Source organism: Mus pahari, chromosome 8 (genome assembly GCF_900095145.1).
Source record: "Mus pahari chromosome 8, PAHARI_EIJ_v1.1, whole genome shotgun sequence".
Lineage (NCBI taxonomy): Eukaryota > Metazoa > Chordata > Mammalia > Rodentia > Muridae > Mus > Mus pahari.
In genome coordinates this window covers 52,020,131-52,038,986 of record NC_034597.1, presented here as the reverse complement: position 1 = coordinate 52,038,986, position 18,856 = coordinate 52,020,131, and the positions used below count along the sequence as shown (strand labels likewise).

General features: G+C 44.0%; 1 protein-coding gene across 4 annotated transcripts in view; it reads left to right on the top strand.

The window, feature by feature from the left end:
* The window catches only part of Tnfrsf19 (TNF receptor superfamily member 19), an 85,820-nt gene that overhangs the window by 18,989 nt on the left and 47,975 nt on the right, over positions 1–18,856 (top strand). For 2 of the 4 annotated variants that reach the window (XM_029541811.1, XM_029541810.1), the window contains exons 2-4: positions 1,109–1,233; positions 3,834–3,926; positions 4,213–4,323. In XM_029541811.1, the coding sequence (XP_029397671.1) occupies positions 3,858–3,926; positions 4,213–4,323 (180 nt within the window). In that variant the 5' untranslated portion in view covers positions 1,109–1,233; positions 3,834–3,857. The remainder of the gene's footprint in view (positions 1–1,108; positions 1,234–3,833; positions 3,927–4,212; positions 4,324–18,856) is intronic. The other 2 variants (XM_021202971.1, XM_021202972.1) reach the window with 1 other exon arrangement.

Sequence of the window (18,856 nt, the reverse complement as noted above, 5' to 3'; positions counted from 1 at the left end):
ACGTAAGGTCTGCTCCACAATATGAAATGCATCCCTAGTATTGTAAATATGAATCCAAACCCATGGTCGGTGAGCTCATAGGCCCCAGAGGTTAAAAAGTACTACTGCTCATATTCTAAGTAGATATAGTAGCTACTATTCATATCCTAAGTAAACATGCTAGTTACTATTCATATTCTAAGTAAACATAGTAGCTACTATTCATATTTAAAAGCAAGCATAGTAGCAAACTGCCCTATAAATTCATCTCTCTACATATATTGATCAGTACCACTCTCGGACCTAACTGGAGAAGTTTCTTTGTACAGTAGATGGCAGTTGACACAGAAATTGTTAATTCTCTGGCCAGAGTACAGAGAATAACTATCTATGGAATTTTCAGCCACGCTGATACATTTGTATCATATCACTTCCCACAAGGCTCAGAGACCATCAAGGAAAACTGTGGAATGGTTCTAAGAACCAGAGGTCAGTGAAGAGGAGGGGAGGTGGAGGGGAACACAACAGGACTGAGATAGATACTCATGAATTCACAGCAGCGTGCTAGCCTGAGCACGACTTGCGCGAGATCAAGCCATTCAACATCCTAGCATGGGGAGGGCCACATAGGCCAGGACTCCTAACTGAGAAGCTATTGACAGTTAATGACTTTGGAGGGAAGAGAGTCATTTTTCTTTAAGGTTGGGTCTATGATCCAGTGGGTGGCCTCACCCATTAGTACCTGGACAACACAAATTAGATTCAGTAGATTATTTTTATTTTTAAAAAGACACAAAGTTGGGAGAGGTGGAAAATTGGGGGTGAATCTAGGAGGCATTAGGAGAAGGGGTAGGGTAGAAATATAATCAAAATGCATTGCATGCACAAAGTCCCCCAAAATTAAAAACAAAATCAACACTCTTGACGTGATAGACAGCATTTGCTAATGCGTTATAGCTGTCCCTATGTTCTGAAACACTTGTGTATCAGAGATGCCTACCGTTGTGCCGTTGTGCCGGAGGACTCCCTAGTCCTCCTGGGATGTCCGGCTTGCGGGAACCCTGGCTCCCCACAGTCTGAGCGGCCTGTTCTCATTCACACTGCTGAGCCGCCCTGTTCTCTGTTGCAGCAGGATCAGGTTCCCTGGTCATAGTTGGTTGAAGTATAACCCACGCCGGGCTCAGTTTGAAGCAGCAATCTAATGTTTGGGAGACTGAGACCAGAGGAATCCAGTTCAAGACCAGCCTGGAGCAAGTGAGCACAACCTTCCTCAAAATAAATAGAGAACAAACACCTGGGGGGGGGGGAACCTGATGGGACGGTTGGGGAGATGGCTCAGTGAGTACACCCACATCAAAAGCCAGGCACAACTGTGTGTACCTCATGATCATCCTAGTGCCAAGTGCTAGAGACAGGATCTCTGGAGCTTGCTTGCCAGCCAGTCTCAACAAAACAAAACACAACACCTTCTGCGCCATCTCTCTATCCCTGGGTCTCTGCCCTCTGTCCCTGCTCCCAGCACTTCTCACAGTGTCCCGAGAGAGTCTTCTGTTGATTATGACCTACGCTGACTCAGGTCATCATTTTTTTTCCCTCTTATTTGGTATAAGTGCTTTGCTTTTTACAGGTTGGATATTTGAATTGTTTTATATGCCAGCAAGCTGCTACAAGTGGGGATTCTGCCCAATGGAGACTCTCTGATGCACACAGTCATTAACATCTCCCTGTAAAGTCACCTTCAGGTGATGAGTTTAAGTTGTACATGAAACAAATGAATTTTGAGTTGACTTGGTCCTCAGGCCCAACACAGCTTATCTCATGGTGCATGTACCAATATTGCAGGATCACAGGACATCTGAAATCTCAAACTATCCTGGCCCTGAGCATCTCATGGGAAGGGTGCCCTGCCTGTACTTGCTTTCTCATGTTAGTTTGTAATTCCATATAAACTACACACTGTTTTTTTGTTTTTTGTTTTCTTATTTTCAAGACAGGGTATCACTATGTAGCTCTGGTTATCTTTGAACTCACTATTTAAACCAGGCTAGTCTCAAACTCATAAAGATATACCTGCCTCTGCCTCCCAAATACTGAGATTAAAGTTGAGTGCCACCGGACCCAGCTATTAAATTACACTTTATTAACTTAGAGACAATCACACTTTTTTTTTTTTTTTTTTTTTTTTTTTACATCTTAAGACCATGTCAAGAGATAACCTGTTGTGTATACTTCAGGGATGGAATTCATCTCCTTAGTCCCTCTTCCTTCTGCCTAGGCAAGAAAGTCCATGGATGAGTCTGAGATATGTTGGGGGAGAGACATAACCAAGAAGGAGAAAGGTGTGAATTCATCCCAAATCTATATTTATTCAGAGTACTCTCAGTGATGTCTGTCCTGTCACTGTGCCTATGTCAAGAAGCTGGGGTGATGTTTTATTGAAATGCCCAGCGTCTCATCATATCCCTTGTTTAAGTGACATTTAGATGTTTCAAATGAAAGCTTCATATTGATCATTCATCCTCACTCTGTGTTGTGCAGCTTTGGGGAGGAGTCACTCAAGTCCAGCCTCAGATTTAAAATCTGTTCCTGGGAAGAGGCGACAATCCCCAGATCTGTGCAGGGTTTGCATTCATAGGGGGCCTCGCCTTGCCCTAGAACTGCCCCATTTGGGCTTGCATCTGGCACTAGCTGCAGAGTGCCCTGGACCAGGTTCCCTTCTGATCCTCTCTTTCCTATCTCTGAAGACGGATGACAGTATTCACCTTCTAGAACAGTGGTTCTCAACCTGTGGGTCATGATGCCTTTGGGGGTTGAATGACTTTCACAGGGGTCACCTGAGACCACTAGAAAACATAGAGATTTACATTCATAACAAAAACAAAATTACAGTCATGAAGTAGCAACAAAAATAGTTTTGTGGTTACAGGTTACAACATGAGAAAATGTAGTAAAGGGTTACAGCATTAGCAAGGTTGAAAAGCACTGCCCTAGACGGTCTCTGGGGTAAGTGAATTAGCATGCTAGAGACATACTGTCTCTTAGAAGTGTTATTTTCTTGCTGTTGTTACTCTTTTGCCCCTGTCAAACAGTTACAAACAGAAAGTTGCAAGCCATTGTGTGGCTGCCATTCTCTTCTGGTTGAAGTAGATTGGTCACTGGAAAGGCTTGGGTAAAAAAATGAAAGCTAGTGTAAGACAGGAATTCAGGGCCAGTAGGAGGAGTTCTGCATGTATCATATAGGTAAGCAGAGTTTATGAAATTTTATTCCATCTATTTTATTTGTGTGTGTGTGTGTGTGTGTGTGTGTGTTTTGCACACATACATACACATTCACTGTGGCAGCCAGAGGACCATTGTAAAAGTTAGTTCTTGGGACCTGGAAACTCAGGTCTTTCAGGCTTGGTAGCAAGTGCTTTTATACACTGAAGCATCTCTCTGGGCCTGTGGTATCTTTTTAGAAAGTGGTTCATTTAGGTGGGGACATGGCTCAGCAGTTTTCAGAACATTGACTGATCTTCCAGAAGACACAAATTCCATTCCCAGCACCCACATGGCAGCTCACAACTGTCTGTAACTCCAGTCCTTAGGGGATCCAGCACCCTCTTCTGGCTTTGGTGGGTACCATGCATGCAATCACGCATGCATGCATGCTGTGCAGAGATGCCCATGGGGGCAAAACCCCCAAACACATAAATAAAATAAAATAAAAGTGGTTCTTTTAAAAGATAAATAACATTCAGTGCCTCGTGTAGAGAGAGTGGCGTTCACATCGCTATATACTAAGTAAGGAGTGGTCCCTAAGACTTTGCATGTTGACGGTGTCCTCCCTCTTGTCTTTGACTTGCATCCTTCAGGAATAACTGCGTCTGGTGAGAGCCATGGCACTCAAGCTCCTACCTGTATACAAGATGGTGCTCTGCGCCGACATTCTCCTCTTACTCCACTTGGTAAGTTATCGCTTCTCTTTCCTATGAACATGGAGAAAGAACTCCTATCATAGCCCCAAGTTATGGGTGATTCACGCCTGTAATCTCAGCTCCAGAGGCTGAGGCAAGAAGAATGCAAGTGTGTGGACTCACTCAGAGAGCAGGCTGTCTTCTTAGATGGAAATTAAGTTGATGGCAGGCTGAGGTGTGTATGTGAGCAACCCTGCAGATGCCATTTCTTTCTTGCAAACAGCATGAGCAGTAGAGCTGAAGATGACACTTAGGGAATGGTTTTTCTTTTTTGCAGGCATGTCAAGTGAGTGGCGAAACTGGAGACTGCAGGCAGCAAGAATTCAAGGATCGATCTGGAAACTGCGTCCTCTGCAAACAATGCGGACCTGGCATGGAGTTGTCCAAGGTACATAGCAAGAACATGCTTGTGCTTCTGTTCCATGTTCCAAATTGTATTCTTCCAGTTGACCATTAGCAATACTTTGGGTAACATGACAGAATTCTTGGCTCATTATGCTACTTTATTGAGATATAATAGAATTTTTTCTTTTCTTTTCTTTTTCTTTTTTCTTTTCTTTTTTCTTTCTTTCTTTCTTTCTTTTTTTTTTTTTTTTTCTGAGATAAGTAGATCTAACAACCAGAATTTTACAAACACCATCGATGTATATAACTTAGTATTTCAATGACAGACTGTTTTGGGGCGGTTAACAAGAAAAAAACCACTATCTTTTTTTTTTTTTTTTCTTAAGATTTATTTATTTATTATATGTAAGTACACTGTAGCTGTCTTCAGACATCCCAGAAAAGGGCATCAAATCTTACTGTGGATGGTTGTGAGCCATCATGTGGTTGCTGGGATTTGAACTCACGACCTTTGGAAAAGCAGTTGGTGCTCTTTTGTTTGTTTGTTTGTTTTTGTTTTTGTTTTTCGAGACAGGGTTTCTCTGTGTATCCCTGGCTGTCCTGGAACTCACTTTGTAGACCAGGCTGGCCTCGAACTCAGAAATCCGCCTGCCTCTGCCTCCCAAGTGCTGGGATTAAAGGCGTGTGCCACCATCGCTCAGCTATTTTTTTTTTTAATTTTTTTAGAGATTTATTTATTTATTATATGTAAGTACACTGTAGCTGTCTTCAGACACTCCAGAAGAGGGAGTCAGATCTTGTTATGGATGGTTATGAGCCACCATGTGGTTGCTGGGATTTGAACTCTGGACCTTTGGAAGAGCAGTCAGGTGCTCTTACCCACTGAGCCATCTCACCAGCCCCCCTTCTTTTTCTTAAAATTAAAATTAACATTAGAGTTGCTGATGGGATGTGACAAGGCAGGCTGTGGTGTGGAAGGAAGCCAGCGCTACAATCTTACCACTTTAGCATGCACATTTGAAGTCTTGCTCATTAAGAAATCCTCCTTTCTGCTGCTCATATCTTAGAGTTTCTCCTCTTGGCCTCTTCTAAGCTAACCACCCAGCTTTATCTTCTGATCCTTTGAAGATGTGACTAGGTGGGGTGTGTGTGTGGGGGAACTGGTGTGATGTTTTGTTCTCAGTGAGGCACCAGAACCTTCAGTTAGAAAAGCAACCATGGGTTTTTGTTTTTATGGAGAGTAACTTTTAAATGGAAAGCCTTCTCTCCTGCAGAATGCTCTTATTTAAATCTGAGTCCTATCATCTACCTCTCATGGGTTCTTGATCAATGATCTACAAACAGCAGGAACTAAAGAGTTATGCATTCCCCAAGTCCCAGACCAGAGGCCTTGCTGGTTGCTGTGCTTTCGGAGTCCTGACTTGACATCTGGATTGAAATGACTTCCATCTCTCTGATAGCTAATTACTACATCTTATCAGAAAGATTTTGGTCTCTCTTGACTTTACTAATGGTTATTTCAGATATAGGGTCTGCCATATTGGGTAGATGGCAGGTCCTCTTGCCCATGGACAGCAAAGAAATTCAAGCACTCAGGCACCCAGGAGGGAAATAGGCAACTCTTTTCCTCCCTGGGATCTGTTTGCCTCACACTGGGGAAAGATGAGCGCAACTTTGTGGATTCCAAGATGAGAAAACCTTTTATAAAAGTTTGTTTTCTTATCTTGGTCTTTTGACTGTAGAAAATATAAAACAAATATCTAGAGGATCAGACCAGAAGATGAGGCTTCAAAACAGCTGTAAACTTTTTAAATGGAGGGGAAAAAAATCATTCCCCAGTCTCTGGTTGTACAGACCAGCATCTCTGCAGCTGAACAAACTCAAGGATCAGCTGCTCTGAGATCTCTAAGAGAAGTGAACCCTTGAGAGTCAGGCAGATTCAACAATCACAACACCCACCTCACAACCTCCCCCTGGGGCAGGAAGCTGGAAGTGTCCTTGACAAACTGCCAAAGCCTTCCTGTGGAGAAGTAGGAGAATGCAGAGCTCTGCAGCCCCGTGTAGTGTGGCCCCTCCATTTTACCTCCAGGGTACCAAGGGGATTCCCAGGATGCAGAGCAAAGAGAATTCCTCTCTTCTAACAAGGTGAGCTTTAGAAAGGGGCCAGAGTAGTGTCCTCTTGAGAAGACCAGTCCTTGGGAGAAACTGCAGGGTGACTAGAACCCAGAGAGCCACTTCACTCTAGTTATCCTGTCTCAGAAGTGATGGGGAGAAGAAGTGAGGGAGAGATGAGGGTGAAGGGCCAGAGGGGTGTGTGTGTGTGTGTGTGTGTGTGTGTGTGTGTGTATTTTGAAGGTCATAGCCCAAGGGCACAGATTTACAAAAAGACAGACATAGTGAGAGGGTTAGGGACTGCTTCTCAGATCCTACAGCTTTCCCGCACTATATAGAATAACCCCTTTTACCCAGTTTATCACAGATGATTGGTAACAACAACAAAATACAAAGCACAGGCCAAAGCATACTGAAAAGCAAAAGTTCAGTTTGAAGAGACTGAGCAAACATAGGAAAGAAATGTGCCGGAGGAATCGGTATCATAAAGAGAATTTATGAGTAGCTGTAGCTGGTGTGCTGTATAGGATGAAATGGGTATTGTTTGGGATAGGTGGGCAGTGAAAGCAGTGGACATCCTTAGAAAGAGCTTAGTGAACAAACAAACAAGCAAACAAAAGAATGCTTCTACCGGGCCATTGGTAGACTAGGTACCATGAAGGAAAGGATCTGGACCTGGAAAAACGTATCAATGGACACTTCTGCAACCAGATACCAAAGCGCAGATTAAAAGGAGAGAATCAGCCAGGCGTGGTGGCACACGCCTTTAATCCCAGCACTCGAGAGGCAGAGGCAGGCGATTTTCTGAGTTCGAGGCCAGCCTGGTCTACAAAGTGAGTTCTAGGTCAGCCAGGGCTATACAGAGAAACCCTGTCTCGAAAACCCCGAGAGAGAGAGAGAGAGAGAGAGAGAGAGAGAGAGAGAGAGACAGAGACAGAGACAGAGACAGAGACAGAGACAGAGAGAGTCTTAAGTCAAGCGAAAAGAAGCTCTTTATCTACTAAGTCAGAGATGAGAGTGGATCTGACTCCTCAGCGAACATGCGAACAAGAAGAAAGCAGAGCGAGCAATGGAAAGGGTTAAGAGAGAGAAAAAAAAACAATAACCTGCCAGCCCAGAATCTTGTGGATGTGAAGTTGTCCTTCTAAATTGAAAGAGAATTGAAAGAGAATGTGGGAATGGTGACCCTGGGGTGTAATCCCAGCCCTTGAAAGACTGAACCCTTGGGACCCCAAGGTGCACTGCACTACACAGTGAGTTCCCAGTCTCAAAGAGAAGGAAGGAAGGGATGGAGGGAGGGAGGGAGGGAGGAAGGAAGGAAGGAAGGAAGGAAGGAAGGAAGGAAGGAAGGAAGGAAGGAAGGAAGGAAGAAAAGGAAAGATAAAGGAAGCAAGAGCCCAGAAGAATGGAGGCTGACTGAGCTGTGAGCAGCAGCAAAACTTCCAGGAGAGTAGGGACTTCTCCATGCCTGTGTTAGAGGCCTGCAGAGCACCAAGCAAGGTCACTGTTGACAACAACACCTCCATCAATCAAACTGTATATCATTGACATTCTCCCGGTGCCAGCAGACCAGTGTTCCCCAGGCTGTCCTGTAATGCAGACGTGGAGAACACAAACTCACTCCGTGAGTGTCAGGTTAACAGTACCTAATATCAAAATCAGTCAAAACACCAGAAAAGTCACAGAAAAATAAATCTCATGAGCACAGACCTGAAAATCTTCAACAGACATTTAACAAATTCATGCCTCCTCCAAAAGTCCACACCTTCTTATCCTTCCCAAACAGTTCTACCAAGTGGGGATCAAGTATTCAGACATATGAGGCTATGGGGCCATTCTCCCTTAAACTGTCCCACTGGGAGAACTGGAATCTTTCATAGGATTCTGGAATACATAAACTCTTTTTGAGGTTTCCAAAAACTGGTGCTGGGACCAGTGCTTTCCCTGCTCTTGTTTGTGGATGATCCAGGATGTGAGCTCTCACCTGTCCCTGATACCTTGCTCTGCTGTCACCAGATTCTGATGCCCTCAAACTATAAACCCAAATAAATGCCTTTTATAGGTTGCCTTCGTCATAGTGTTCTGTCACAGCAATAGAAAAGTTACTAAGGCACCTAGATAGCAGCTTTCCCTAAGCATTGAAACATCCACCCAACCATACCATACCCACAATGCCCTGGGAGCTGCACCCACAGGGCCTTGGTGTGCATGGGGCTACATAGATATGTTAACACCTAGACATGTTAGCACATGACCTGTGGTTGTGGTGTTCCCTTGAAAGTGGCAATTCCTGTCAGTACAGTTCCGTCGCCTTACTATCCAGCCCACCCAGGCCCTAGTACAGTACATTTGCCCAGGGGTTGAATGAATTCATCCACCTTGGGCATTTTTTTTTTTTAAAGATTCTAACATCTAACAGTATACACATTAATAAATTTTTATACAAGTAATATATTTCATAAAGTCTTTAATCTTAGTTTTTGCTCTGCAATAAAAACCTAAAATTTTATTTAAAGGGTAAAGTCAAGTTTGTTTTCCCTAGATCTAAGAGCTGTTGGATAACCTTACTGTTTTAGGTCATTCACTTCACTATGTTAAACATAGCTCAATACTAGGCGAATGCCGCAAGCTGAGCCACATCTCCTGCCGTCCATTTTCAAGGATGAGGCGTCTGAATCGTCATACTCCAGGGTCATAATGTGTTTCCCACAGCAAGCATGCATCTGTGTTTTTCAAGCCAGAGTTAGAGAAACTGTGGGTAGGCAGGGGTAGGTTCATTTCCCACCTGTGGTTTTATTACTCCAAGTTATCATTTCCTTTGTAAGTCTTTCAACTCTGTTTTTCCTCGAGGGATCTGGGCTTATTATTGGTTAGGTTTCCACGATCTTTAATATGAAGTTAAAGCTTGCTGGCAGCCACTGGAACAGTGCTTCTGGAGACTGTGTGCCTGGGTGGACCCATCGGATGGGGCCGGTGGGTCTCAGCCCCCTTTCACCTTCTGTTGGTTATTAGACAAGAAGTCTGCTTAGAGACCCAAGCTCTGGCAATATGTTGGCCACTTTGACACGCTACCCTTCCATAACTATAACGTAGTTACAGATAGTCACTGTAATGTAGCTATCTGAACCCCTCGTGGGACCTGGAGAATTGAGGGGGTGTTGTGTCCTTAAGAACATCTCTTGACAAAATGGACCAGTTTTCACAAACACTTTGTTCTTTTATCTGGTTTACTTATTTTTATATTGGTGGTTTTATATTTACTTATTTTTATGCTTTGCCAGCATGTATGTCTGTGACTCACGAGTGTGCCTGGTGACCATGGAATTCAGAAGAAGGTGATAGATCCCAAGGGATAGGAGTTACAGATGGCTGTGAGCTGCCATGTGGATGCTGGGAATTGAGCTTTGGCCCTCCGGAACTTCAGCCAGTGTTCTTAGTCACTGAGTCACCTCTCTAGCTCACATTTGTTATTCTATAATAGATATCTTGCAGTCGTGGTGGCAGATGATATGACCAAAATAATTTGCCAGATATTATCATGTGACTTTTAGGTACTCAATAATAGAATGGCCTAAGTTAAGGACTGTGATTGCTCCCATCTTAGGGATAGACAATGATCACCCAGGGCTTGAGCCATTTGTCACTACTGTGGCTAATCTACCATATGCCAGGATCAGGAGTAGTGTGGTCACCTGGAGTTATGACCTTTCTCCTTCTGATGTTGCTCCAATAGATTACTGTCTACTGGACTGCCTGTGACAGTGGTCTGTACGTCTGTCACCCACTTTGGGAACCACTAGCCCCTGTGGCTGCTGAACATTTGAAATGCATTTGGCCAGTTGCCACTGGCATTTGATTTTATCTCATTTGAACATTGTCAATTTAAGTGAAGCCCTTTGGAATTACAAGGTAGAACTGAGAAATCCAGAAGTTCTGATGGAGGAACGTGTTCTAAAATAAATGTTCTCGTCTTTGCCCCCACCTCACAGATGAGAATCCCCAGCTTGCAGGCTCGAACTCCATCCATTCCCCATACCCCATGATGCTCCAGGCGCCACGATGAGCAGTTTCATTTCATTAATTCGTTCTGGTTCCCACTCTCCTTCAAGTCCTAAATCTCTCTGCTCCTTCTGGTTGCCTTTAGTCAGCAATTTTAATAAACAGTCCCTGTAACTGAATTTTGGGAAAGAATAGGACAGATAACTGAGGCATTTGGAGCCTGTTTGGGGAACTTCAGCCTGCTGAGATGTATGTACACACATGTATACCCTTATTTTCTTTTGAAAAATTCTAACATGGTTGAGAATAGAGTGATTTTTTTTTTCTATGTCAGAGTCAGATCCCCAAAGACTGTTCACACTGCCCCTCGGGTGGTCCCCACCGGGCACTTGGGGCTGTGAGCACCCCTGAGTGCTGGTTGCTTTCGGCATCCCTTCCACTCTCGTGAGATGCAGGGTAGAGGGGAACTTTTGTTTGCATGAAATAACCACATTAGAGTTTTTAATTCTTACTGCCTAATTCCATCAGCCCTGGCCCCTCCTCCTCCCAGAGAATGAATGCCAACAACGTGCTTTTAACATGATCGCCTCACAGCAGTAAATCAGGAAACTAGTTTTCGCATGAACCACTTGCAGCAGGCTTCAAGCCCTTGGCATGGTTTTCAAAGTCAGCTTTTCTAACCAATTATTGGGATGACTTTCGTTAATGTAAAAAAAAAAAAAAAGCTCTTGTAAATAACCCACTTTCCCTACAGCAGGGAGAGTGGCCAGCTTCGGGTTTTTGGAGGATGTCTAATTTTTGAAAATGGTTCTCATCCCTGTGAATAAAAGTCACCAAAAATTAATGTAATTTTCGATTATATATTTCAAAAAGATTCATTTCTACCTTTTCAGTTATTCATTGTTTTCTTTAGTTGTACTAGTGAGCCCAGCACGTTCAGCAGATAGCAGTAAGTCCCCTCCTGTAATTTTTCTTGAAGGGCCCGAAGTATAGATTCTTATAGCTCTTTGGTGTTATTTTATTAAAGGAAATTAAAAAGCTGATTTCCAAGCACGAGCCATATAAACCTAACTCGATATTACCAGTTTTGTGCCCCTTGTTTTTTCTCCACGAATAACTTCTCCCCCCACTTAAATTTGGAATTTAACATTTAACTTTTTAAAAGTTCCAAGAACCGAAGCAAATAACTCACTGGCTGTACAAATAAATAGTGCTATTAGTCCCAGAGGCCCTGGGGAGCCACCCCTGGTCTCAGAGGATCTAGGAGGCCCCCTGTGGTCTGGGGGACTCTCTTTCCTCTGACTGTGGCACCAGCCTGTGTTTTGCTTAGTGTTGGTTTTTGTAAGGCAGAAAAGAGAAAAGGGGCTTTAGGGACTGTCGGCTTTGGATAACCACCAAGTGTGGCTTGAGAACCTTGGGCAGGGAGCTGCCAGCTGGGGTGGAAGGAAGCAGCTGGGCTGGATCCAGAACCTGGGAAGGAAGTCTAGGTTCATCCCACCCGGCACCCTGCCCTGCCTTCACAAACCCACGACACCCAAGAAGCCTCCTGGATGACTAGGGAACCATGGCTGCAGCCTTTTCCAGCCTCGGCTCCTGAGAAGTTAATCCCTGAAGGGAACCTTAGGAAGTACTGCCTTGAACAGTATTTGGCTCACTCATTGTTTATTGGGCGAGCATTCCCAGCTATCTCCCTGCATGACTGTGTCAGGCTCCAGAACGGAGGAGAGTCAGTGTTAAGGACTGCTTGCTTCCCATAGAGGGACAGGAGGAACCCAAGCGTGATCCCTTCCCCACTGCGTTGCTAGTTCATCTACGTGTTTATTTTCTCACTTGGAAAGTTTATTGATAAAGCAATCTGCTTGGTGATCCCAGGAAGTACCAGGTTTTTCCTTCAAGCTTTTACAATGTCACATGTTGTTGTTGTTGTTGTGTTTTTTAAAAAAGGTGTAGTATATTTTTAAAACCAAAATATAAATTTTGACCCTTGATGTTTATGATTGAATCTCTATTAAAAAAAAAAAAGGAAGAAAGAAAAAAGAAAGAAAGAAAGAAAGAAAGAAAGAAAGAAAGAAAGAAAGAAAGAAAGAAAGAAAGAAAGAAAGAAGAGAAATGCAGTTCTAAGTCCAGGCTGGTAATGAGCTCACCCTCTTCCTCTTCTTTCCCTTCACTGACCCTACAAACTCTTTTTCTACCCTCCCCCCCTGAGAAATGTCAAAGAACAAGCAGAACTAGACAGCAGAGAGCTGAACTAGATTTCCTGTAGGGCTACCGCAGTAAAGGAAGGACCTCAGGAGGAATTAGATTTAACCACAAGAGCAGCACAGGGGAGGGGTGCGTACTGATCCAAGTGTGTGCAGGAGGGGTTTGTACTGAATACAGAGTGGTCAGGGAGTAAGGCAGGGGTCAGAGAATGGAGAACGACCCTGGGATCTTGGTTAAACTGACCAAGCAAGATTCTTAGTAAGACCATCCAGGATGCACAGGAGCCCCCCGGGAGCGGGACAGGGTACGACGGGGCCTGACTAGACAGTCCGGAGAAGCTTGGATTAAACAGACCTGATAGCCTGCATAGACCACTGAGCTCCTGTAGACACGGCCAGTCAAGAGCATCACTCAAAGGAGCCTACCTAGCACTTGACCCAGAGCAGTGGTTCTCTCCCTTCCTAATGCTGCGACCCTTCCTCACCTTGTGCTGACCCCCAACTATAAAATTACTTTCGTTGCTACTTCATAACTGCAATTGTGCTACTGCTCTGAATCATAATGTAAATATTTTTGGAGATAGAAGTTTGTTCTGAGGTGTCACGACCCCACAGGTTGAGAACTGCTAACTCAGAGGACTTTGGTCGAAAAGCTAAATCTAAACACAGCCTGTGCCCGCCCGCCTTTGTCTGCCTGATGCGGACTAGAATTTTTCTAGAGAAATTATCCCTTTTCTGATAAATGTTCTAGGGAGTAAGACTCGAAGCCACTTTCACTGGATGTACTATGAAGTGGTCATTGTATAGGCAGCTAGCCAAATGTGAATTCCCTCTGCGCTAGCACAGGCTAGGCACATCCCACTGCATCCACAAAGCTGGTACTCCTTGAAGCTCATGGAACACTCCCCTAACATGCCAAGAGTAAAACATCTAAGAGCTATGGACCCGCCCATGCATAGAGACAAGTATCTTAGAGAGGCATCCCCAACCCTACTTACTGCCAGTGTTTCCCCGTGCCGCAGAGATGGGGTTTTAGGGACCTGAGAGAGAGGAAGAAAGGTATATTGCTTACGTTTTTAAAGATGTCATATGAAATATGTTTCACTATAAAGGAAAAGACGCCGGGCAGTGGTGGCACATGCCTTTAATCCCCCGGCACTTAGGAGGCAGAGGTGGGTGGATTTCTGAGTTCGAGGCCAGCCTGGTCTACAGAGTGAGTTCTAGGACAGCCAGGGCTATACAGAGAAACCCGGTCTCGAAAAACATAAATAAATAAATAAATAAATAAATGAATGAATGAATGAATGAATGTAAAGACATGGTCCTAAACTAGGGAGGGGCGTGAGTGTGCAGAGACAGTCTCCTGCCGGCAGAATTGCGATGGTGGGAGGCTGGGTGGTGCCGTCAGCTGTTCCCTTCTTTCCACGTGGTCATTACTTCTTGACCCTTGTGGAGGTTTCAAAGCAGGTTAAGCACTGGGTTTCGCTGAATGAAATAAAAACCTCAAAGGGAATGGGCCTATTGGGGGGTGTAATTTAATACTTCTGTGCTGTTTATGTACAGCCTGGATTATGAGTAATTATAGTGCTCTGTGTTTATGGTGCTTTGGATGTGTGGCCGTTCAGGGATGCAGCAGCACACACTGATCTCATTCCTTGGAAACAGGTTCCCTGGATTTCCAGTTAATTCAAAGTTTCTACTTAATTCCATGTGTGGAATTACAAACTGAGCTCACACCATTAATTAGTTTGTCATGAAACAACTAGAGCTATTTTTTTTTAAAATGAATTTAACAATAATATCAGACTAGTTTTTAAAAATAATAAGTCTTGAAGAAAGTATATTTTAAATAAAATTCTTTCCAATTAGCTACGTCGTTAGAGTTCCCAGACCACAATATGATAGCTATTTCATGGATGTCATTTTACGAGTTATATTGAATGTAGGCTTTCTTTTCTCTTTTTTTTTTTTTTTTTTGAGACAGAACTCCCTATGTAGCCCTGGCTGCCCTCTAACTCTTTCTGTAGACCAGGCTGGCCTCCAGTTCACAGAGATCCTCTGGCCTCTGCCTCCCAAGTGCTGGGATTTAAGGTGTGTGCCACCACAGTTGGTATGGGGGTAGGTTTTCATTCCCTTAAAGCCACCCCAGTGAAAATGACTCTTGCTGTCCCCAGAGTCTGTGAAATCAAACACAGAAAGCTGGCATCAGTAAGGAGAGTGAAACATGAGGATCTGCAACCTGGTTGCTCCTTTATGTGTGATTGGGCCTAGTATAAAATGAAATGTGCACATACATGCACACACACGAACACACACTTGCACATACATGCACACATACACATGCATGCACACACATACATAGTGAGCACATACACATTTTAAAAGATGCTCATTGTATAAAGTACCATGGGTATAAATGACACAGGAAACTATATGGCATGAACACATTGGTCACAATGCTACTTATGTGGTACAAAATGTGTTAAAAGATCTCCGGATGTTAGAGGTCTCTTGCTGATCTGTTTGTCCCGTTGGAGGTGTGTCTGGTTCTTCGTGGTGGGAGGAGGTGGAATGTGGAGGAAATGGTCTCTGCAGGAGCCCGGAGTGACAGTAGGCTGTCTGGCTGAGCCTTGAAGTCAGCACAGCTGCAGGGTAGACGCTGGCGCCACATCTGTGAAGGCAGGTGAGTCTGCAAAGGCAAGTCCAGTTGCACTGAATGGTGCTTGAGACAGTTTTTTGTTTTGTTTCTGTTTTTTTTTTTTTTTAAGATTTATTTATATATTATATGTAAGTACACTGTAGCTGACTTCAGACACTCCAGAAGAGGGCATCAGATCTTGTTATGGATGGTTGTGAGCCACCATATGGTTGCTGGGATTTGAACTCGGGACCTTTGGAAGAGCAGTCGGAGCTCTTACCCGCTGAGCCATCTCACTATCCCTGTTTTTGTTTTTTGATGTAGAAAACCTGTAATGCATTTTAGGGTAATGATTTTTTCCCCATAAGACGCTTTAGATAGGTAAACTAGAAAAAGTTAGGATTAGATAACCTGACCGTGTTTTCCTGTGAAGCCTCATTGTCCTCCCCCCTCCCCCACCCATGAGGTTTGAGCCCAGGGTTGTACATAAGCTACGCAAGCTCTTTACAAGATGAAATCTTACTCAGGATCTTACTATACTGCGTAAGCTGGCCTGAACACACAACCTTCCTGCCTCCACCACCCAAATATGTTATTAAAGTTTAATCAGGAGAGTTGATTTATTGGTCTGTAGAAAATCCAAAATAATAATAGCCATCGGTATAATTTGTGTAATGGGTGCCCACTGTGCTGGATTTGGGCTTTATATGTTTTCCCACTTATTCTTCAGAACAACCTGGTAGGACAGATATCATTATTCCCATCTCAACAACAAGGAGACGGAGGATCCAAGTTCCCAGAATTACTTAGCCAGCAAGTGGCCGAGTTGGCACACCAACCCACACAGTGTTGGAGCCAAAGTAGGAAATCATGTCCATTTTGCTTCTTATTTCAATGCTGGCCTGAGAAGAAAAGCCTCATGTCTTTCGAGTTCACACACACATTCTCCCTCCTCTCCTTCCCCCTCTTTCCGCCTCTCTCCCCTTCCTTTTCTCCTCCCCCTTTTGTTGTGTCCTAACTTGTACATGGGTCCCTGGCTGCAAGGATCAAAGCCTGACTTTGAAACGCTCTGCTCAGGCTGGAGCCTTTGAGGAGAAGCTTCTCATGTGAACAATGTGGCACCCGCCCCCGAAGGTCACGTGTGCAGCGCTTTGATCCCAGGAGCTGCGTGTGGGGGAGGCCCCTCTGTGCTCACGGAAAGCCTTTGTAAGCTCCTCCTGGTGCTCTAAGCAACAGAAGTGCTCAGCAAAACCACGAGTCTGTCCACAGTGCAGCCACAAGCCCCACACAAAGCGGCGAAGCCTGGAACAATGACCTCCTGCAAAGACCCCTCAGTCCAAAGAAATTCCTTCTGAATGCCTATCTTTATGATTGTTCTGATTTCAAGGAGGACAGATGGTCTTGCAAGCACTGAACTATAAATGGTAGATTTATAAAAAAAAAAAAAAAATTCAAAGCATCAGAGATGACCGCTGCTGGGCCGTTGACAATCTCTGTTAACAACTTTAAAGGAATTCTAACTCGTGAGCCAGTTCCTCAGATCATGGTGGGCTTTTTGCATCCTTTTTGCCCTGTCTGTGCTTCGCCCAGAACATCATGTAGCTGAGATACTCAGGATGGAGAGAGTGGTTGATCTTAGCCACCCCAAAACTATAAATCAAAACTTAAGGCTTTGCCTTCCCCCAGTTAGAATGGGGAGGTTTAATAATAACAACAAAATAACAAATGCTGACTGTTGGCAGGTGGGAGAAGAGCACGCGTAGTCACTGATGGGACGTAGTCACTGCTAATGGATATGCAAACTCATGCAGCTATTATGGAAATCAGTGTGGCAGTTTCTCAAAAAAAAGTTAGAAGTAGATCTACCATAGGATCCCACCACACTCCTTTGGGGCACATCCCCAAAGGGTGTCCTTCATCATCGACACTTGTTCAGCCAAGCTTACTGATGGCTCTTCTATCCCTAACAGCCAGAAAGTGGAAACAGCCTAAATGTGTGTCAACTGAGGGATGGATAATGAAAGTGTAGCACATTGAAGCAATACAATATTATTTAGCTTTTAAGAAAAATGAAATGTGTAGGGAAATGGATGGAGCTCTCTTCAAGGTGATGCCTCAGGTCTTAAGCTGATTTTGTGTTTAATGGCCCTGTCACAAAACCCTGAATGGCAAGTGTTCTGGATGTGCCCCCTTTACACTGCTGCATAGCTTTTGGCACAGTGGTTATGCTGCCAGAGGTGTGGAGGCTCAAGTCTCAGCTCCAACTTCACTTGGATCACCTTGCACAAGGCCAAACACTTCTCCAAAGCTCCATCCCTTCAGGCAGTGACGACAGTGTTCCTCCTGGGAGTGGGCGTGGCTTTATGAAGCTCTTACAGAGTAAGCACTCAGGGTGCTAGGACTTCCCCCTTCATAATTAAGATGGGGGGGGGGGGGGTTATATTGAGAACCTGGGCAAGGACACTTCAGATCAGACACAATTCTTAACCTGAAAATATAAAAGCCATGAGTCGTGCTCCTTTTTTACCAGATACTCAAGCGGTTTTCTGGCCTTAAAAGTTAGAGGCAAATTTTCCTTATGAGATTACCAGGGACTAGTGTGTTTCAAATAGATGGCAGACTGGACATGAGTCCACCAACTCCCAATCCTTATCATGAAAACCACATCCTGTGATTTCCAACCTTCTACCACACAATAACAAAAATATTAGGAAAGCTGGACTTTTGAGAACTGAAGATATTACAGCATGTCTATGTGCACATGGCCAGGCAATGATCGGGGGATAGATAGCTTTGGGAAGCAAGTCTGTTATAAGAACCAATGCCATGTGCAGACCAGTGATGTTTCCTGTGGGGTCACATGTGTAATTCTCTGTCATACTTACTGTGATGGCTATTCTTGGTTGTCAATCTGACTACATTTGCAATTAATTAAAACCCAAGAGTCTGCGTACACCTGTGAGAGAATTTTTCCCTTAATTAAATCATTTAAGTGGGTAGACCCACTTTTAATCCTGATCTTTTGAAATGGGAAGATCCACCTTTCATCAGGGCCACATATTCCGCTGGCAGCCTAAATAAATACAGAGAAGAAGAAAGCTCTCATATTCTTTGCCTGCTTGCTCTAACTTATGCTGGGAAGTCCATTCCTTGCCTGGCTTTAGACGCTACTTCTTTAAGATTCTGATGTACACTGAACACCAGCTGAGACATCCAGCTCTGGGGTCTGAACAGTTAACTAAGTACTAGATTCTTGGACCTTCTGTTGGTAGATGGCCAGTGTTGGACAAGCTGGACCACAGCCTGCAATCCTTTCTAATAAATCGTGTGTGTGTGTGTGTGTGTGTGTGTGTGTGTGTGTGTGTTCATTCTATAAGTTCTGTCCCTCTAGAGAACACTGACTAGTACAGATTTTGTGGTACCAGCAATGGTTCTAGAGCAACAGAAGTACACAGATGAATTTCTTTCTTTATTTTTTCTTTTCTTTTCTTTTCTTTTCTTTTCTTTTCTTTTCTTTTCTTTTCTTTTCTTTCCTTTCCTTTCCTTTCCTTTCCTTTCTTTTTCTTTTCTCTTTCCTTCCTTCCTTCCTTCCTTCCTTCCTTCCTTCCTTCCTTCCTTTCTTTCTT